General features: G+C 41.0%; 1 protein-coding gene across 9 annotated transcripts in view; it reads left to right on the top strand.

The window, feature by feature from the left end:
* The window catches only part of ERC2 (ELKS/RAB6-interacting/CAST family member 2), a 923,200-nt gene that overhangs the window by 733,683 nt on the left and 166,803 nt on the right, over positions 1-22,714 (top strand). For all 9 annotated transcript variants that reach the window (XM_045051699.1, XM_045051677.1, XM_045051694.1 and 6 more), the window contains one exon: positions 4,787-4,921. In XM_045051699.1, the coding sequence (XP_044907634.1) occupies positions 4,787-4,921 (135 nt within the window). The remainder of the gene's footprint in view (positions 1-4,786; positions 4,922-22,714) is intronic.

Genomic DNA, 22,714 nt, shown 5'->3' with positions numbered 1-22,714 from the left:
ATAAAGTTTCAGTTTTCCATGGTTGACTTTTGGTACTAACAAAAGTATTCTAAAGACTCCTGCTCTTCTAAAGGCTAGGGGATAGTAAGGAAATGAATCCCATAACACCCCCAATCCTTTATTCTTAATGAGGTAAGTTAACCAGGGACACGGAGTATTTCACTGGGTCCATTTTACTAAAGAATGGAATATATCTTGAAGAAAACCAATTCAGCTTTTCCAACAGCTCCAAAACTATACTAACTTGTGCTCCCATTCCCAAGAACAGCAACCAAAAACAAATACACAATAGGAAGAGTTAAACTATCACATGAAGATTTATATACTCAGCTGGCTCATCGTAGAAGCTAAGTGTACACTTTTCCCTTTCATCTGTTCCAGAATCGTCTACACCCATTTTATTCATTCCTTCATACATCCATACATTTATCTGACACACATTTATTTACTGCATATGCACCAAACTCTGTGCCAGGTGGTAAGTACAAGGATTCAGATGTAGTGCTTTCCTCAAGAGAATTTTAACCTAGTGGTGGAGAAAGCCAAGATGGCACATGATTATTTACCATTCATTGGGATAAGTGCTATAATGGAAAGGAGCTTGGAGGTGGCTACATGATCCCGGGGAAGGCAGTGGAAGAGAACCGAATCCCTTCTGTGGCAGGCTCGGGGGAGGCGTTCCTGGAGGTGATGGTGTTAAAGCTAAGGCCAGAAGAATTAACGGGTATAACTCAGGTGAAGGGAGGGAGAATGAAGAGCATGACTGGAACTGTGAATGGCACATCCCAGGGCTGGGGATACGGAGCCCAAGAGGTGAGGTTGGAAATGAACAGCAAGCAGTTACCCCCCAAGAGCTTTGTAAGCTGTGGAGGAGCTGGGGCTCTTTTCCTGAGGGCAGTGGGGAGTCTCTGAGGAGCTTGAAGCCAGGGACTAACAGGGATCTGATGTCACTCCAGCTATGGATTGTGTTCAGTGGGAGGCAGGAGTGCAGCGGGAGAGCTGTTAGAGGAGTCTTTCGCCCTAGAGAAATAAGGTGGCGCCTGGAAGAAAGAGGAAGTGGAAAATAAAATCTGATTAGATCTGTCTCAGCAGTCATGACATAATATAGTAAAATGAATATAACACAGTTAGCCAAAGGCAAACGTGTCAGGTCAGCAGTTTGGTAGACACTGAAAAGGAAATAAAAATGGGCCTCGGTGCATTGCTAAATGAGTCCACGAGTTCCCAAGTGCGGTGCTGTGGAAAGTTCTCCCTCTCTCTAACTCTGTATTGATTTTCCTGAGATTCCAGTTATGACTGCCCAGAAGAACTGCTATTTAAGGCTTTGTGGTGGGCACCTTGTGTATCTGTCGACTGCAGGGATATGAACCATTGCACATGGAGTCACCTGGTAAGCGTGTCTAGAGTTCTTTGAACACATGCTATCTTTGTTACAATTTTCTATAGTTTTTCTTCCATCGATCTTCAAGGGAGATTTATTCATGTCTTTTCACCCTTCTAGACCATTCTTGGTATGTTAGGAAGCCAATATAATTGGGCGAAGATGAGGATAGGTAATATAGGTTTTTTTAAAAAAATCAAAAGAGGGGCACCTGGGTGGCTCAGGGAGTTAAGCATCCGACTCTTGGTTTGGGCTCAGGTCACAATCTCACAGTTTCATGAGTTTGAGCCCCACATTGGGCTCTGTGCTGGCAGCATGGAGCCTACTTGGGATTCTCTCTCCCCCTCTCTCTCTGCCCCTCCCTCATTCACACTGTCTCTGTCTCTCTCAAAAATAAATAAATGAACATAAAAAAATAATAAAAGAGATCCATTTTCAGTTTGACAATTAAGTGAGTAGAATTGGTCAAACTTTTTTTATAGACGGGAAAACTAACATCCAGCCTGTAAGAAATCGGTCACAGTTTAGGGGATATGTTACAAGCAAGATAAATAAAAATGGCCTAGAGTATCAAGCCAAATTCTCATTATTCATCTCTGGTTCACACTCTTCTCTTCCATTCCAGACTAATCAAAAGAAGCCTCTTCCGCTCACAATTGCTCTGTGTACATTTCCCCCAGATCTGGTATTCACATGAACAACATGGTTTATTTATATTTCAGCACCAAATTGGAAAGATGACATCATTCATTTACAGTCTTTATCCCATGACATGCCTATTCTCCAACACCTCATTTCAGCAGACACATTTAGGACTGCATATAGCATCTTGTTTAGCTTGTACATTCTTTTATGGGATACAGTTCAAAGGTAGGAAACTTTAGGCTTGTTGCTAGTAAGAAAATAATCTCATAAAATCACAGGAGCTTCCCCAAAGGATAAGGACATTATGATGTTTACAATAGCAGAGTTATTATTTGTTCATTTAGGCTTCATCGCTCATTCTTGGGTGAGCCCCTTCCTTCTTGACCGTGGCAGGTCTTACAGCTCCCTTCAGGCTCTCAGAATTCTGTTAGAAGAAACAATTTCAGATTTATTAGTTCATGAGTTCAAAAGTACAGGTTCCTAACAATATTGGAGTGAATTTCAGGCGTGAACACTGTATTTGAGAATCACTTGTAGGAGGGCAGGCCGAATGAGGGGACTCTCCGTACTTGGTCGGCAACAGCTCCACTGACCTGCTCTTTCTCACAAGCTGTAACTTGCCCATTGGGTCTTCTGACACTTTAAGTGGACAGGAGAAGGGTGAAATTGCTATCAGCTGCCAAAGATTGCCTGGGATTTTTTATTTAATTGTTAGGTGGACTTTTCCCTCTATTTTTATTGTTTTTAACCATACACATGCATTTTGTTACACCCACTGTGAGGACTTTCAGATATCATACACATTTTTCACAATGGGGTGAGTAAATCATGAGATATCCACTGGCAGATAGAACTGGGATATGAAGTGTTTCCAAAACTTAACAGAAGCAAAGCATCTATGGGAAAGCTGTTTCTGTTTGATTAGCTGTTTGTCTTTTCTGCTAGTAGCATGGCAAAGAGCAAAGGCTAGATATTGAGAATTGGAAGACCCAGGAAATCTCTATGTTCTATGTAAAAATGAGACTCTGGGGGCTGAAATCTCTGTCTTGATTTTCTAGCTGCAAGTGAGGACAGTAATAATTCCTCCCAGGAAAGTTTTGAGGATTAGTTAGATTGTACATGAAACATGCTACAAGAATACACTATGTTAGGTCCAGAATTGTTATCAAACTATTATTTATATTACCTAATAAAATTCCAGCCAGTTGGAGGCTCTGCCTTTGATTTCCAGCTCTCCTGAAGTGCTGATGTTTCGCTATCATCTCAAGCCACCAGTGGGATTGTTATGGCAACTCCTGAGATGTCCTCAACTCTCAGTGACCTTCCCTGGCTAAAAACAAGTGTGCAGTCACCTCTAGGATGGCAGCATCCCTCAAAATCCTGGCTCTTCTTTCTTTCAGTCCCTCGTGGCAGCACAGTGTATTTACATCTACTAGGCCCGGTGCTAGATTCTGGGGAGAGACAGGGGAAAGAAACAGCCTCAAGTCTACTGACAGCTGGACAGGAAGATCTGAGGTTACAGAGTGATGATAAGCAGGAGACGCACATGTCCTGGCATCAGGGATGGAGTCAGGAAAAGGCTCCTAGAGAAAAAATTGTGAATTAGCCAGACACAGAAGGAAGAGGTGAGGGAAGGTGGCTGGGGGAGGTACCACAGGCTGAGGACATACCATGTATAAGAAGGAGAGGTTTCTTACTGTCAACAATGGCAAAAATATTAGTAATAATGGCATTTGATTTTTTACTGTAAGCCTATTATGGACCACGAACTGACACTTGAAGCCCATTGTATCCCTTGCTCCTCACAGTGACCTCATGGAGGGAGACACCATTACTCCAATTTAGAGTTGAGGAAATTGAAGCTTACAAATAGTTAACTCTCAAAAGACCACATAACCAGCAAAGACATAGAGTGGGGCTTGAATACAGACAGTCATATCTCCAAATACACACGTGTAGTCTCTACATTTCCTGGCTTTCTGGGCTGGATATTTTTATCTGCCTTTTTCCATGGTCTTTAGGCATTTTTCTAGGTTCTATACCCTGTTAGGTCAATTCATTGCTGGTCTGTTTCTTGCCCTACATAATAAAACGGTACAATTGTATGTCCTGGGAATTGAAACCATGACACCTGGGTGCCTCATGTGACAAACATAGTGGGGCATAAATTGCAGTGGTCAGCTCTTCTACATCAACTTTGCTCCTTTTGCTCAATTTCCCCAAAAAGCACTATCAATTAAATTGTCCATAGAGAGCTTTCCCTAGAAGCCATCATAGCATCTGCATCACTATTTTTGCATTTGGCAGCTTTTGAGTGGATTCCTCTGCCTTGTCTTGTAAGACCATCACATGTCTGTAGTTCTGTGTCTTTGCCCAGCCCTTTCCCATCTTTTCATCCAGGGCTTCCTTCTCTTGCTTGCTCTAGGATGTAGGATGTGATTGTTGGCAGTTTGTGATTGTAAGCTTACTCTGGACCTGTCTGATCGCTTGATAATGTAAAACAAAGCACCTTCAGGTATATATCCGCTTTTTTCCCCCTTTTAAATCACATAGGGGGAAGTGCACTTACATCTAATGTAGGTCCAAGCTCTTTTACCAAATGACATGGTGCATTCTTTATTAAGTTTCAATTTGACTAAAAATGAAAACTTCTGGATCAGGAACAAAAGGAGCCCTATAGGTGCTGTAATTTTGCCCTGTGTCTTTTTGGCTGGTCTTCCAGCTCCTGATGGAATCTTCTCTTGTTTTTGTTCTGTGCAGACCCAGAACAGAATGAAGCTGATGGCAGACAACTATGATGAGGACCACCACCATTACCACCACCACCACCACCACCACCACCACCGATCTCCTGGGAGGCCACAACATTCCAATCACAGGCCCTCTCCCGACCAGGTCAGTTTCACTGCCGCTTACCTCCAGGACCCCTTTTACCCTTTGGATATTTTAAGATAAAATAAATAATCCTCAAGAAATAATAAACAGCATAAAGTGATATGTCCTTTGAACTGAAACTAATAGCTTTGGTATTTATTTCCATCACTCAAGGAGTCTAAATGTTTTCCTTTCTCCTTCCTCTTTAAGGTTTTGTCTGTTCTTGTTTATGTTATGCATTTTCTTTCCTCCCCTCCTTTCTATTTTCATAGATATGAAGTCTATTGCTGGCTCAGTATCTAATGGTGGGTTACTTTGGAATGTCTCTTTCAGAGTTTTAAGAGAAAGCACTTCGTTTCCATGAGCTTGGCAACCAGAGAAGCCTTGAGTTTGCTGAGTACTTTCCTAGAAAATTCCTTAGTGATACAAATTAACTGTGGGGTAAAACAACATGAAGAGAAATCAGTTTTGCTTGCATTTTAGCTGGTGAAGTCAAAGGGTCTGGTTTATTTGATTTGGACCCTATCTTCTCCCTTGACTAAGCAAAGCAAGTTAAAAGAAGGATTGACAAAAACAAAAATCTCCTGTGGTCTTCCATGATATTTGCATTCACCCAGCAAATATAAAAACTATTTACAGTGTTTAGGATTAAAACTCCTGAAGGTGAATTTCATAGACATTATGAAATTAGATGCAAACTAGCAGGTTATATAATCAATATTAATAGTATTTTCTCCTTTATGGTACTCTGAGCTTCTTGTGTGTGTAATCCTAGTATAACTTACACAATAAATTTCAAGAGCGATGGGGCCATAGGTAATGGAATAGAATCATCTGGATAAGTATGAATGCCTTTGTTATATGTTTCTGGATATGTGAAGGGGGAGGGCTTATTAGAATTACCTGTGTGAAGAGCGTTTAACTGTTTGTTGGAGGAGGAGGTGCTTATTATGCCTCTACAACTTTTTTTTTTTTCCGGACGGCTCTGTTTCCTTTTCATCTCATGTCACTAGCATCCCAAAGGAGAAGTTAAGATTGCTAAGTCTCCAAGATGTTTTACCAGGAGTACAACTCCGGCAGAGCCATTTATATGGCATGCTACATAAGAAGAGCTCCCTGGAGCTGTGCAGTGAAGTAGCTCCAACCAGGAGGCCCTCTGCCCCCAGCCCAGCTTGGCCCTACCCTTTTACCCAGAAGCATTTGCCCTCAGAGTCCTCAACACTGCAGATGTTCTTATAGGACATCTAGATTTCTGAAGCCAAGTGCAGAAAGGCACCAGTTCCTGTTATTAGCTCTCAAAAATGGTTCTTAATTGGGCAATCAGCAAAGTATACAGAGAGAGATAAATTTCATGTCATTATCTTGTATGCCTGTGGTTTTGCTTTGATTTAGCTTTATTTTTTCAATTCTCATCCCTTGCCATCCCTACCACAGTCACCCAACCTAGTATACCTGACATCCTACTAATTAAACATCTTCATTCTTATTCTTGGTCCCTGCCTTTTTCCATACTGCCCTTTGCTCCTTGACCTGCTCCCAGAAGGGGTAAGTGTGAGGTTTCATTGGTGCTAGAAGGCCGCCCTGGGCTTTCCCCTAGAGAGAGGAAAAGAGAGCACCATAAGGCAGAAAGAAGGATTTGGAGCCAAATTAGGGGAGTGAGTCACACAAAGACCTGCTGAGGTAACAAACAGGCTTGTTTCATCACAGAGACACGTATGCTAATATGTCCTGCTAGAAACCAGATACCAGATCAAATTTATCGCCTTTGTCAATGATATTTCTCACAAAAGCCAGTCTCTTGCTGTTTTTCCAGAGATCTTTAATCACAAAATAGAGGTCTCACCAGCTTGGTTGACCCTGTTATGTTTGTCCACCAACAAACAGTAGAGGTTGTCATAGGACAGAAGTCATTGCTCTGGGGCAATGCCCTTTCCAGAAGAGTTAGCATCCCTCAAGGTGTGTCTGGCTAAGATGTGTCATCAGGAGCTTTGTCATCATACTGTTAGGAAGATGGTGATGGTCTTCCACTCTCACATCCTTCATCTCAGTGACCACTCTAAGTGACCCATGGACATAGAGGCAGATAACCTCTTCTACAAATGAGAAACCCAAGCCCTCACTGGGGGGTGGAGGTAGTGGACTGACTAGGTTGGGCCCTGCTTCTGATTATTTGCTTGCTCAGCTAATACTTGGAACACATATTCCATGCCAGCCTCTACACTGGCTTTGGGAAAGAACATGAGGGACAAGACAGAACCCCTGCCTTCAGGGAGTTTGCTGTCTAGTCTGAAGACAAAAATCTAGGTTATCAGATGTCTCTTTCAGTTTTTTTCTGGATCATATCAATCAGAACCTGCCATTTAAAAGGTAGTTATGATTTAACTAAGGGCCCATGACTTAGGAATTAACTCTTCAGTGAAGTTCACCTTGAAAGTGACACCCTTGACCAGAAGGATAACTTTGTGGTTTTAAATTGGAGTCAGCAAAAGTATAAGGCTTCCTTGATACACTCTTTCAATTAGAAAAGAGAGTTGACTAAGAAGACCTGGCATGAGTAGGTTGACTCCAATGATGGAGATGGCAACATCCTCTGGGCTGGTGATCTTTTTGACTAGGAGTCCCAGGTCTAGGACAACCGTGCTTTCAGCTATAATCACCAACAGCTTATATACCAAAATATGGGTTGTTGTAAACTAAGTTCCACAATGTAACAGTCATCTGAAGGCTTGGAAGTCTTTCCTAGATGATTACAAACTCTATTCAAAATTGTGCAAACATGTATACTAATATGTGTGGAGTGGAGGTATATCTCGGGAGAAAGTGAACAATGATTGATTTGGATAAAATTTAAACTAAATGTCCATAATGTACCCATGTTAACTGAACCGGCTTAAAGGGGAGAGGTCTCTTCCAAGCAATTCCTGATTCTGTTCCTGCGAATATTCCAGCCATGAGTTTCCTGTGGCCTGAGAATTGACCAACAGTGTCTTCTGTAAGAGAGGCTACAAAATGTTGCCATTGTCTCTTGAGCTTTATAAAAAGATCAAAACACATGAAAATAGAGAAATATAAGAAAACCAGTCACTTTGCTACTTTTCCAGAGAAATTCATTTTTCCTTAGGAAATTCAATTTAAGTATTGCTCGGTACTTGCAGAATTAGATTCTTTTTCCATTTCTTCCCCATTCCTTTCTCCTTCACAATGATTTTGCTTTCTCCTCAGGAGAAACTGAATCCAAGGGTTATAAGTCTAGACGAGCATTTCCCAAAGTAACCTTTGGAACATTAGTCCCAGGAGGAAAGTCTTGAAACAAAGATTCAGTGAGCAAAGAATTTTGGGAAAATGCTGCATATTATAACTCAATTTTAGAGAGTCTTGGTGCAATTAGCAGATCAAAGGATCTACAAAGTCATATAAGAAAGAAAGCTCTCCAATTTTATTTAATCCAGCATTTCCCAGACTTATTTGATCATAGAATTTTTTTTTCTTTTCTTTTCTAGTAACATCTGTGCTCTGAAAAATACTGTTCTCAGAGTATCAGGTGAAGAAACAGACTACCCGGTTTAAAACATAAGTGATCCAGTTTCCAGCAGGGTTTTTCATCAGAAGGTGGAGTTTTGAGGCAATTTCTGCTGTGCTCTGCATACCAGAAAATGAGAGTGCCTCTTTCATTCATTTCTTGGGATACCTTTATAAAGACTATAATGTCTGAGAATGAGTTATCCCACCAATAACCCAGTGGATCTGAACTAAAGGAATCATTATAAGGGTCAGGATCCAGGAAAACAAGGATAATCATAAATACACAGCCCTTCAGGAATTGAAAATGAGTGTTATGAGGGGAAGGGACAATTTGGAGATCACATAAGTCAGTAGGGTGTACCAGTGCAATAAATAGCCTAGACCCCTACCCAAGAAAGGAGTAGGTGGTAACTGGTGGCCTGTCCCCATGATGGCCATAGCCACTGAAAATATCCAAGTAGATCATTCAGACACTTTTCAGTAATAATGCCTTAGGAAGTTTTTCAAACCAAGAAGTGGGCACAAGGGGGTACAATAAGCTACTGATAAGCTTTGAGAAACAACAAGGACCAAAGAATAGATGGGACAGACTGGAACCACATTTGTGATTTTATTTTTAGTGGGGTTACCAAGACTGATTTTAGAAAAGCTAAGTGGAAACTCAACTTCTCCTAAATGCCCTATGTACCTGTCATCAGTATCTGTTATTTTCTATAAGTACTGTCTTTCTTTGCCATGTCAATTATGTCAAGTCTTTTTACTACTTTTCTAAACATCGTATGATTTTTATTGTCCTACAAAAAAGTCGTATTTTATTAATCTCCTTCTAGTGGCTTCCAGGTATGCAGAAAATCATCAGAGTGAACTCCACACTCCAGCCACCTCAAAATGCCAGGCCTTGTTCAGGCTGCCCTTTGGCATCCAGAACTCACATTCCTGTGCCTGGCTCTTAGGTTGGGCATTGGATCTTTAAGGACCTAGATCACACTATTTTTTTGTGTGTGCAAAATATGCTTCCATTTGTTAAAGAGTCTCACTCTGATTCTCATTTGTAGGAGCCTAAACAGTAAAATCTTAAACATTTCTAGTCTGGAAACCTCAGAATATATGGCCACTTTCCAAGCCCAGAACTTGCCTTTCTTCTCTCTCCCTCACACACAGGAGTTGGGAAGCTCAAGGACTTTTGACTACTTTGAAGACCAATTTAAAATTTAAATTTCACATTTTACTTATGGAAATCCTACTTCTAAAAGGAAAGCTACAGAGTTCAAGAGCATGGAAACATAATACTTCTTAAATTATTATGGAAAAATGTGGTTGAATTGCACGTTCCATTCATACTCTTTGTTATGTATTGCAAAGCATATTCACACCTGCCTGGCCCATAGTAGGCACTCAATAAATGTCTGTTGAAGGAATTATTCCCTTGGTACCTTTGGAAAATGGGAAGTGCAGATGAAAGTATCCCCATTGTACATGTAAAGAAGCTGGAGCTCAGGGATGTTGTTAATTATTTAGAGTCACACACCTGACAATCAGCAGGCCTACAATGAGGTCCTGAGTCTCTGACTGCTGTACATTGGTGGCAAACCTCTTTGGCTGTCAGTATGGGTGTATTTATGCAACCACATATATTAAATACGGTTGCATGCCTATAACATCAGCTTTTTCTAGAGTACAAATGTGCTCTTGTTCCTTTTTCCCACTGAATTACGGTAAATTTTATCCTTTTCAAATTTAATTTCCAAACTTGAAATAAAATGTCATTTCATCAGCTCTGTTTCCATTCCCCCCGGCCCCCATTGTCTTTATTTCCATTCTTCTGTTGTGTGCCTTTATCTTTTCATTTCCTCCCCTTTCACCTGTTCCCCTTTACTCTTTATTCTTGCTGTCCCTGTGCCAGGGAATTACCCTAGCTTTCTACAACTCTCCCGCTGCCACAGAATTACCACAGTGAGACCCTCAAGCAGTGGAGAGCATGGTACAGAGAGGGAGGGGAATTGTTCTGGGTTACAGAGGGCCCTTAGCAGGGCACTGCCAGGACCCACATTCCCTTGCTTACTCACTTATGGATCTCTGCACATGCAAGGACCTGGGGCAAGGCAGGGGCAAGGCTCTGGTTTCCAGAGCAAAGCATAGGATGCTTCAGTGGGCCAGGGGCTGCTACCAGATCTGCCAGGACTCTGGGCACACTTTAAGATAGTGATCTTACTGTGGCAGAAGCTGGTTTTTCCATTTTGCATCCTTAACTTTAGGGTGTCCACTCTGTTAATCTCTTCCCTGAAAATTGGTTGCCTTAATCCTAAATATTGCTCACTCCACTTAGCAATTTCCAAAATTTGTCTGCAAATATAAATAGTGAACTGTGGTTCTTTCTCTGTTGCCCCTGGATACTGTGTGGTCCTGGTACATGTTAGCTCTCAGCCAAGACTTGAGTTCATACGACTGGACACAATTCAGAACACTGAATGTCCACTTCAATTTTCTGCTGAAAATTCTCGTAGAATTTTACTTTAGACACTTGTCATTTTCTCATAAGCTATCAAATAACTTGGTCACTAAAGAACCCAGAACTAGATGCGGCCTTCTTTTCAGGCTGTATATATGGGACAGATATACAGATTATATTTTAGGATTTAATGAAATGATCTTAGTGGTCCCACCCATGTTGACTGCACCTGTACTCTGCTTCACAGAGGCTATAACCCTTGCTACCTTGATTTTGAGATTTCTTGTCTCCAAACATCTCCCCTCTTCCCTCTTCTTACAGACAAAAAAGCCATAAGGTAGAGTTAGCTCAAAATAAAAACAGCATTCTTGCCCTCCTGTCCTCCCACCTCTGTCCATGCTGCACACACCTGAGCCTTGGGTACCTGCTCTCAGATAGAATTAGTCAGTGTCCTGCAGAGCCTTCATGTAGGAATTGCTAACCATCCCTACAATTAGGTCCTCATTGAGGGTAGTGGCCAGAGGCCAGTGATAACATTTCTAAATCCCAGGTATTTCTTAGCCCCAGACATGTGTGGTAAAAGCCCTCTGCTCTCCCCCTCCTCCAGTGCCTCCTCGTCCCAGAGGCCTGCATTTCATGTTTGGTCAATAAGGAGTTGGTGGAGTCTCATTGTCCATCAGGAGAATGAAGCTGTCACGGCAGCCCCTCCCCAGGCCCTATTACTTCTCAGAAAGCCAACGCAAGGCCCTTGGATTCCCCCCTGCCCACAGCCCCTCTCTGGGAAATGGTGGATGGGGTTTGTGATTGATGCCCCTGCTTTTGCCTTGTACTTTCACCAACAGATTAGCCAAAGTGCAGCCCTTTGAATTCTAACAAACAGACAAGGGGTTTAACTTACTCTGTTGCCCTCCGAAGATGGATTCTGTATATAGAGTTGTTATTCCTAGCTTTTGCTTAGGGAGGAAAAAAAGAATTTATTTTATGTTTTGAGGTTAAATGAATGTGGGATAAATGTATACATAGTGTCCTGTGTGTATATATGTATGTATCGCTATATGTCAGACGAACTGAGGACTTTTCCACATATGGAAGAATTTCTCAAGATCATGTTTAACTAGAAATTTCTCTCCCTAACTTCCCCTGAGTACATGTTTGAATCTACATTATATATACATATATACGTGTGTGTAAATAGGTTTTCATGTTTCCTACATAGAAGAAAAATTAACTACCATGTATCAGAGCTTACTAAAGTATAGTTACAGAACAATGGAGAAAAGTAGAAATTTTGAGTTCCCCATGACAGTAACCTAACAAGAAAAGTTACATATCTTAGGTTTTTATTATTGGTTTCCCATTCAAGTTAGTATACCTGAAGCCAGTCTGAATAAGAAACAATCAGGTTTTTTACTTTGCAGACCTAATTTCATGGCCCACTTCTTGGACAAAGTGTTGGGTTTTGGTTTCATCTAGGGATGAAGCCTTCAAATTCAAAACCCTATGAAGAAGACTCTTGTTGGGCTGATGTTTATTGGTTGGGAGAAGGGTTCAGAGATTTCAGCCATTCCCACTCTTGGGCTGGTCCCGTCACAGAGCCAAAGATACCCTGGGATGCATTTTGAAATAAATTTTGTGAGCCACTTGTCTCTTTTCTTTTTAGAAATTAAAAACTGAGGTATAACACATTTAACATTATATTTGTTTGGGGCGTATAACATAATGATTTGATATAGGTATGTATTGTGAAGTGATTAGCACAGTAAGTTTAGTCAACATCCACCACCACACATATTTTTTTTCACAAATTCTTTTTTTTCTTGTGATTATTTGCCTCTTTGCTGGTACTCCTTTTATCACCAGTGGATTGGAAGATGCTGTTTAAAACCCAACAGGTTTTTTCAAGTAGATGAAATAGAAAGATGGCTCAGATGTCACTTTTTTCTTTATCCCTCAAAGACAATGAAAAATCCCCAAAGCTACTGAAACACAAGTCAGGAGGAATGTGTGGTTTCTCACCATTGGGACATAAAGGTGGTGGCTTATGTGTTTGCTTGTTTTTAAGAGCAGAAGCTCTAGAATGACCCTGGGAGGCCACAGGTAAAAAGGGACATGAGGACAAACCTCTGCACCATTGCTGGGAGAGCATTTAACGGCTCCTTCCTCCTCCAGCAGTTGTGAGCTCACCCAACCATCACAAGCCACAGGAGAGCAAGGGAGGCAGGGTGACAGCCCCTGGGAAGCTAGCTTTGCAGATGAGCAGGTTGTCACCAATGCTCTTTAATCTGGGTGTGATGTTAATTCCTGACATGTAAGCACATGAGGGCACGATTTGGTAAACCTTGCCAGGCAGCGTCTTCACGCCTGGGAAAAAGGCAGAGCTGCTTAATGCGGCAGGATCCTCCTGTTAGAAAAGGATTTTTCCTTACAGAAGATTTGAGCCTGTGGAAGATTTCAGTCTTACTCTATTTGGGGTAAAGTTTTCATCCCCCCTTTTACTGATTCCTCTTAGTTTTAAATCTTGTTTGCAGTATTAGGGTTTCATTAAAAGATTTGTTGCAGTATCCTTTGAGTCAACAGGGGTTTTCAGACACAGCCTGCACTCCCCAGCTTGTAGATGTAACTCATCTTGGCAACATTGGAGGGTTGATTCCTTTTCAACTTGCTGCTTTAATCCAGTCACATTTGTCTAAGAGGCAGCCCTTAGGCTCCCCCATTGAAAGGAGGTGGCCAACCTTGAAATGTCTGGAAGCCGGGAAATCCATTTTCTGTTGCTAAACACCATTGCTTCTCTTTTTTTCTTGAACTGATGTCATAAGGATCACGTTTGACTTACACACACCAGGCACTTGCAGCACCCTGAAGATAAGGGAACAGCAGAGGAAGGAGAATTGGAAACATCTTTTTAACTTATAGGGCACACGCACACATTCTGAAAACTACCTTACTTATACAACAATAGCACTTTAAAAATTGTTTCAGCATCCCTATATGAATGAATGATCTGATTAGCCTCCAGCTGTGAACACCCCCTGAGATGCTAAAATGTGTACGGATGGTTTTATACACTATCAGGTCCTTTTCACACCTACCCTTTGGCCTTTGGCCTTAGTGCAATGTCAAATAATTTGTTGCAACAGTAGTAAACTTACCAGATGCTAACAACAGGGATGGTGTGCCTAGTTATATTCGTATATATTTGTAACATCTACAAAGTGGTTTAATTTACATTCTCCAATTTAATTCAGTCGGCACCCTGTGAAGTGTCAGGGTCAGGATATGATCCCATTTTCTTTTTGAGGCAGCTGAAGAAATGACGAGTCAAGAAACTAGGGGATTTGGTTGCCCACTAGCCAGAAAATAGCAGAACCAGAATCGTGTTAAAAACACAGTTTTCACTGTATTTAACAAAGCCAAGTGTTAATGACTGATGGATGAGGGAGCAAATATAAAGCCTGTCTCCACCCTCACCCCTTTTTTATGACTATCTGGCAGTGGCTCAGCTTTTAACAGATGTTGACTTTGGGCTCTGAAACAATATTGTTGGCCAACGTAGAGCCTTCCAGTATTTCCATCTACAGCTGGGTATCTTGCATCTTTCAGCTGAGAGATCTGGTGCCATGTACAAAAGACTGATTTGTCAGAATTACTTTTGTTTGAAGGAAATAGAAAACTAGTTTCTTCAGGTTGCCCCACAATGAAGCCTCCCCCCTCCCCCGCCAAATCAAGAAAATGCCTGAAGATACTTCATTAGAAGTGAAGGAGAAAGCCAACCACTGCCCCTCGCCAAATTCTGTAATGTTTTTTGATGGCTTAGCAAAGGACTCAGATGGTTGCCCTCCTCAGGGTATCCCTGTGAGTTGAACTTGCTGAGAAGAACCACCCCAGACAGCACAGGCTTCTAGTCTCTGCCTCTCCCTTGAGGAATACCCTGGTGTGTCTTTTAAAGTACTAACCTCTCCTGTCAAGTTCCTGCTCAACCAGTGACAGTCAGCTTTCACCAACTGGGGTTGGAAGAATAAACCAGGAAAGTGGCTGGTGTAGTGCAAAGGAGGAAGGAGCCATTCTTAGGAGAAACAAGTAAACACAATCTTGGCAACTCTAAGGAACTCTGGAATCTAGGCAGCCTTCTGTCTCAGAGGAGTTGAGTCATTCAGAAAAGAAAGAAACTGATCCTATATACTTACTCATTTGGAAATAATTTGTTAAATTCCCACATCTGAGACATTGTGAGGCCATATGAAGTGAGTGAAGGCTCTCCTTTTCCCCTTAGGGACCTTGAAATTTGTTGGGGTGCTGCTGATATAAGCCCATTTAAGGGACAGGTACTGTGTGCATGTGAGGTTCTCTTTCTTTGAAGAACCAGAGAGACCATATCTAAGTTGTGCCATCCCACTCCAACCAGGACCTTCAATAGCTCGCAAAGAGGGCAGTACAAAGTCCAAAGTACTTCAGAGCTGAGAAAAGCAGAACCAACAAATGGCTTTGGGGTCAACATGAGCTCTTCTTTCTGTGGCTTCAGAGTTCACATGTCAGAAGGGTATACCTTTGTGGTCAGACAGACTGGAATTTGACCCTGGCTCCACAGCTCCTAGCCAGGTGTCCTGTGGTGAGCTACCTGATCTTTTTTCCTGAGACTTCCTTTCCATATCTGCACGAAGCCTCCCCAAGCCTGTGTCATGGGGCTGTGGGGAGACTCAGTGAAGAAACACAGAAAGCGGCCTTGCTCAAACCTTGCACAGGTGCTAATACATGCGGGCTCATTTCTAGTCCAGGTCGGAAATAAGCTAACATTTATATTGTAACCGGGCACAAAGAAGGTATCTGGACCTAGATAGGACTGTCTTCTTCTTTGGGGTCTGCAAAGGTAACAGATACAGGCTATAACAAATACAGATCATGTAAGAGTTTACAGGCATTCCTGACCTCATCACCTGAATAGAGACATCCATCCATAGGCAGGGAAGGTGAGAGGCATGGATGGAAGGTCTCCAGAGAGAAGATATGGACTTGACCCTGAGAGTAAACTTACTAGTGCTCTGACAAGGCTAGGTGTCCCTGTTTTCCAGATTCATACCCATAGGTTTCCTTTACACATGTGTTTGTCTTCCCTGGCTCTGGCCAAGCCCATAGTTGGAAATGCCAAGAAGATTTGCTTTGGTTGAACCCAGACACAGGGCACATCATAAATCCCATACTCTAGTCCTGCTTCCAGGACTTGTGCAGCCAAAGTTTGCAGAATCCTTGGGCTTGATGTTTCCAGAAAGTTCAGAGAAGGCATGTACTGAAGTAGGGTAGGGATAGGTCTGGTGACTGTATACACCAGACCCTGTTAGAATCAGGACAATCTGTTTGCATCCCTTCCCTCAAGAGAGCCAAGGTGAACTTTCTGGCAGAGACAGCTAGATGAATTCTCACAGAGGCAGTGGGCTGATTTAAAAGTGATGCTTCCATAATTTTACTCTCATTTTCAGTTAGGACAGGTGTGACAGTAAGGTCCCCTTTAGGGACCTAGTCCTCCAATTTCAAGAAAAAAAGCTAACTGTTAATTCTAATTGCAGGTGTTTTTGAAAAACTATTCAGTGATAAGCTAGGGCTTGCCTGCTGGTTGTAGCCAATACTTGAAAATAGAGACCAACTAAAAGTTTACACTGGGCCATTTATCATGTCATATTATAGAGTTCCTTCCCAGAGCTTCTTTGTTGGGGCTAACAAATGCCTCCCCCCCCCCAGCAAAAGGAAGTCACCTGTCTTGTCAATGATGGCTCGTTCCTTTGTCCTTAGATCTTGTCATCAACATAGCCCTGTGAGCGGCCCATCCAGTGAGGAATTTTGTTTTATCTTAGTATTTAGAGAATCCCATTAGGGCCCAGCATCTGGTACTGCAGGATTTCCATCGAGACCCCATATAATCTCTGGAGCTATAGATTCATCCTGAGGTTATTTGATAGCTAAGCCTCCCAGCTCTTCCAAATTTGCTGTGTTTTATGGTCACTGTGCTCTGGTCTGTAGCCCACCTTGGATATTCCCATCCCCAGATGCTGTGGAAAAAAGTACACAGAGGACTGATGGAATAGAGGCTTTCTTCCCATCCAGATATTTTGGCAACTCCTGGCATAGCAGTCACTCAAGAAGGACACGCGAGGGAGCAAACACCAGGCGACATCCAGAAAAGCCAATGAGAAGTAGATTTGGAAACAGAGAAACAAGGAAACAGACTCTCCCAGGCCTGATAGATGCATTTTGAAAGTCCCAAGAATTTCTAAATAACTTGGCATGAAGTTAGGGTTCAAGTGACATTTATCTGTTTCTTATTTTTTGGCTCCCAAATTTATATTTCTGTGCAGTAAGGTTGCTGAACAAATTAATATTTGCATACAAAGATGTAGGCAGTGCAGGAGTCAGACAGCTGTGAACGTTTGGAAATACTTGGAGCTCCCCCTCTGATTAGCTCCTGCATTTTTGTTTTTTATTCCCCAAGCGGACACTCACTCTGACCCAGATCACTTGGTGATTAGGGTCAATTCATGTTTAAGCTTTGAAGATTAGAGAGACCAGAAATGGCCACCACCTCCCCTTCTATTTTCAGTTAAAAACTTTCAACTTTAAAAACAAAAAAACCTGAAAAAAAATGCATAATATTCTGAGTTCACTAAAGGAATTTATCCACATTTCTGCCATGTTAAATGTTAGCAAAGTTTATATTGGACTGTCATATTTCTTTACTTTATTCACCAGCATACAAGACGTCGATCTCAACATCTGGTTTTTAATAACCCTGGACATCTGGGAGCTCCTTTTTATTCCTATGGTGGACGAGGCACAGTAGTGATATTGGCAGTGTATATTTTCAACCTACAACTCCTGTCTGTTTCAATCATAATTAATTACCACTTTTTAATATATTTAATTTGCTAAAAGTGATTTGCATTAGACCACATTTCACTGTTAAGAAAATAGTGGTAGATTTTGGTGGCAGTGGCTTTCCTTTTTTCTTTCTTCTTTAAAATGTAAAACCCTCCATGAATGGATTTGAAACAAACTAAATGTATACATGTTTGGGGTTTTAAATGCAAAATGAAATAAACTTCCCTGCAAGGAAAGTGATTTTACAGTCATTTAGACTAAGCGGTCAACAGGGGCTGTGGGCTGCATTTTAGGGAAACCTCCTATTTTGTTTTGTGACTGACAAATCATAGCATCGCTCTGTGCCTAGAGTTTCCCTATGGCAGTGACTTTGGGGCTCAAAAATGTTATAATGAATGCTAGGGCTTCCATCCAGAGAAATATACTTACACACATACCCACAACATTCTTCTTTGAATTTCAAAGACTGGCTAGACCCCTTGAAACCCATTTGTGGATGCCTGGGGGTCCCTTGACTTGACTTTCCTTCTTCATTAGCATAAAAAGGGACATCAACTTCGCTTTTCTACTGGAACCGGGAGGAAGTTTAATGAATATAAAAATAGTATTTCTCAAGTTATGTAGGGAAAAGAGAAGTTTATTACCAGGAGCAATTGCTAGATTGTGTAGTGATTAATAAGCACAGATAAATTTTACAAGAGAAGACCCAGCTATAATGATCAGTTGTACCTTACTTTTTTTTGCCAGAATATCCCTATCTAAACTGTCAGTGCAAGTTCACACTGAGTTGTCCAATTCAGACTCTGTGCAAATCACTTGATAGACTCAAATCAGTCAGGGATTGTTAACCCTTTATGGGACATAGATCCCCTTGGGAATCTGGTAAACCCTGGCCCTCTTCTCAGAATATTTTTAAATGCATAAAATAAAATACATAGAAATACAAAGAAAACAAATTATATGAAAACTCACTTCAAAGGCCACAGATCTGAATGTTTGAGTTAATGAAAATCACCTTAGCCTGTTGGCAAGATTATACTGAACTATATTGCTGTTTTCCTAGGTCAAAAATGGTGAAATATTGGCATTTTTATGTGATTCAAACAAATATTACAACAACTTATGCAATAAGAGTCCAAATGGTGAGAAAATGATCCAAGTTATTTTTTTTCCTGTTCCTAGTTTTCAAAACAAAAAAGCAAATCATGGCAAAACCTGATTTCATTGGGGATTTATTAAAGGACACAGCTCCCAAATTATGTGTGAGACCAAGATATGAACCACTCAGTCTTCTACACTTTGTTTCAGTCCTGCAGTAAAAAGTGAGAATTCTTGTTCAAAACATACCTTGGAATGGTAGATTTACTTCTGTCTCCAAAGATTCAATTTTTCTGCCTATTGGCCACTTCACTAAGTGAGGAAAGTGGCCAGAGCCATTCTGGAAACATTTTCAGCAACAAGAATTCAGACCAAATAAGTTTCAGTTTATCCATAGTTGAGCACAATTCTTAAGTTAAACAAAACTCTCTTTCTACAAGCATTCTACTGAATTGAAAGTTTACTCTCTTCTCTTTGAAACTTATTTGATTGCAAATGTATAATCATTCCATGCAAATGTATAATCATTCCATGGCGTGTACATCCTCTTTTATGCTGAGAGCAAACAGAACCTGACAAATCAAGAAGATCACAGCATGTTTGAGCCTTTGTGAAATAACCAACGTGAATTATTGCATGCTACAAAAGTTTGTTCCACCCAAGGAGATGGAGTTTTTTTTTTTTAATTCTTCTTCAGCCTTTATTGATACTCTAAGCTTAAGAGAAATTAAGGGTATTTGATTACTATAATTACTTCTCTGCTTACTTAAAAGGTTTAATCTACTCCTTAGGCATATGCAATTCAGATTGCATGCTTTCCAAAAATATAATCATCTGCTAATGTAGACTAATTTTAATCTTCTAATCCAATCTTGACACAGAGTCAGAGCTGGGTGGGTGGAATGTTTTGTGTGGGGGTTGCCATAGATACAAAACTGAGTTATGTATTTGACAAGTCAGTGATGTGGAACTTAAGTTACTATAGATTTTTTTTTCCTCACTCTTTAAGATTAAAAAACAAAGTGAAGATCAGTGTGCCTTTCCAGTGCATCACGGTGTAACTAACCTTCTCTTCTTTCATTCCGGTGCTCCCCTCCTCTCCGTGCACCTCCCTACCCGGGCCGGCCACAGGATGACGAGGAGGGCATATGGGCATAGCCGGGCCTGTAAACCAAAGTTCCAGTTTTGTTTTGAGGGGTGAGAAACCATCTTTTATATCATTTTTCTTTTAAAAATTGCATTCTGGTGTTGTATTGTATGTGTGTTCAATTGTGTTCGCTGATGTTTGTGACTGTGCCCTGCTTCTGTGTTCTGTGACCACCCCCAAGAGACCCCTCCTTCCTACTACCCGTCCCCACAACCACATTATTGCTCTGCCGTGTTGGGGCCGGGTTGAGCACGATTCAAATGTTTCTGTGTTATTTAAGACATAAACTATGCCCTTGCTAGGATTTATACACACTTTTTAAGGCATGATTGTGGACTCAGAAATTGTCACTATTCTCCAGTAGCGGGTTTTCAGCCAACTGCTTGCTTTTACCAGATATACCAGTGTGGTGTTGTGACTCTCATGTCCTGGTTCTGTCACATGTTTGGCAAGGAAAATAAAACTGTATACCTTCATGGAGCTGAAACTGTCATCTCTAAGAAGCCCATTTGATGGATTGTACTATCTCTTCTATGGCAGTTTTGAAGAAAACACAAGGATCAAGGCATAGTGATGGTGAATGGGTAACTGTATCTCTTTAAATGAATTAGAATAGAAATCTCAGTATTGGCAGGTTAGTGGCCTTATATCTGTTGCTTTTTTTTTTTTTTTTTTTACAATTGTGCTTCTATGGAACTTGTAAATTATAAATTTTGCACATTGCATTTTTTTCAGAGGGTCTGCTCTTTTAAAGGATGATTTTTAGCCATTAACAACCTACATTTTATTTCTGTATTATCTGCATTATAATTGAACAGTGGCACATGTAATTGCCACATGGTTATAAATGGAACATTGAATCCTAGAGCCTTGCTGCCACGAATCACACCTCTGCAGGATACTGCAGGTTGTTTAACAAGTCATTAACTCCCCAGAGTTGAATACCTATGGTTCCATAGAATATGCTGTTGAACTGATGATACTGTACATGACATTTTGTTCAGAACAAGGAATGTGGTCAATTGTGTGCCATGGTGATTTTGTATGGTCAAAAAGAACTCAATACGTGGTTCTTTTTCTGGGACAAATGTGAAATGTCACAAATGTCTGTGATTAGAGAGGCAGTTCGGGGGGATAACTTAGCAGATATGCCCTTTCCCAAGTCTTGCCTTCATATTACATGGTAGCGGTGCTTCAGGCGAATTTTAAAACAATAACTGGTATTGTTTATGTTTTGCCCATAAGTGACAGTTTTGTTGGTGTGTTTCACTGCTTAGTTAAACCTGTTGCAGGTCCCACCGGTGATTCAGATGGCTCTCTCTGGTGCTGTGTGGGAATACACGGTGGCAGATTTTCAAATACAACATCTTTCTGAGTAGTAAAGATGTAACACCTCCTGGATCCATTTGCTGCCAGTAGAATCTGTTTCTTGGTCACATCAGACTATCTATCTCTCCTCTTCCTGCTTTCCTGGGTAAAGAGGAAAACAGCACTGGAATTAACTCTTCCAGATACAGAGTGTTTCCAGAGGGAAGCTTGTCAGTGTGAAGAGGTGGGGAAACCAGAAAAATTCCTAAGGTCCTATCTTAAAGACTGTCTCCCTATGTAGGAAAAACTTTAAGGGAAACATCACATTTACTTATGCAGAAAAGTTAATGCATGTGTCAACTGACCTACAATAACATTAAATAAGGAATAAAGGTTTTACGAGGTTAAAAAGCAAATGTGTGAAACCTGCCCACAGCGTGCATGGAACAGGTAGGCAAAGGAAGGTTCTATGAGTTTGGGGTGGCCTTGAGAAGAAAGAGTAAGTCCTACTTGGGGCTCTTCCATGAAGCTCTTTCTTCTACCATCATAAGTGCTGGGGTGCTGGGCTGTATTTGTGTCTCCTCCTGAATAGTAAAGATTTTATTGCTCTTTCACAAGATTCATGACATCCACTCTGCCATCCCCTAAGATAGGACCCAAGTTGTCATCCTCAGGGTGGAACTGGGGCCAAGGCTCATAGAAAACTTTGCTTTGCTCAAGGCAAATGGAGACAACAGTGTTAAGCCCCTACCCCCTTTATTCTTTCATGAATTTCCCAAGCACCATGTACCCCAGAAAACAAATGTCTTCTGAAAATTAGTCAATATATAATCCTACTTTAATATGTTATAATAAATTTTATAGACTTCTGAGGAAAACTACTTATCTTTCTTTATGACTCCTTTAAACAAGTTTGCTCAGATATCCTCAGGCTTTTAAAACCATATCTTAAGGATTTAAATAATGAGATACTGGGGGAGCCTTCCATTTCGAACAGCCGTTGCATGTTTTGAGTCATATTACAATCTGTGAGGCCTAAGGAGACATTAAATTTATAACTAAAGATGGATAATAGTGGCACATTAAAAATTAACTGTTTTGAATATTTTGATTTATGGCCCTTATAAAAGAAATATTACAAGAAGTTATTTTACTAGCCATCAGTAATATGCTCAGAATAGCATCAGAAGTTTCTGACTTGAATCTGGTGTTTGGTGCTGAAATGAATCATAATTTGGGAAGAGTCGCTCCAAATATTACAACAAATTGGAATTAACATAACAGCCCTGACAGCTCCTCCTTTTTTTGCCACTTCCAGACACTAGCCCAGGCATGATTTATTTGTCTCACTGTGATCATTCAAGGGTGGTGTTTTCTGAGAGCAAAGTGAACTGGAGAAAGTTTCTTTTCTAAAGGGTTTCGACAG

The sequence above is a fragment of the Felis catus genome, chromosome A2 (assembly GCF_018350175.1).
Source record: "Felis catus isolate Fca126 chromosome A2, F.catus_Fca126_mat1.0, whole genome shotgun sequence".
Lineage (NCBI taxonomy): Eukaryota > Metazoa > Chordata > Mammalia > Carnivora > Felidae > Felis > Felis catus.
The sequence above is the reverse complement of the archived record's forward strand: the minus strand, read 5'-3'. Positions and strand labels throughout refer to the sequence as shown.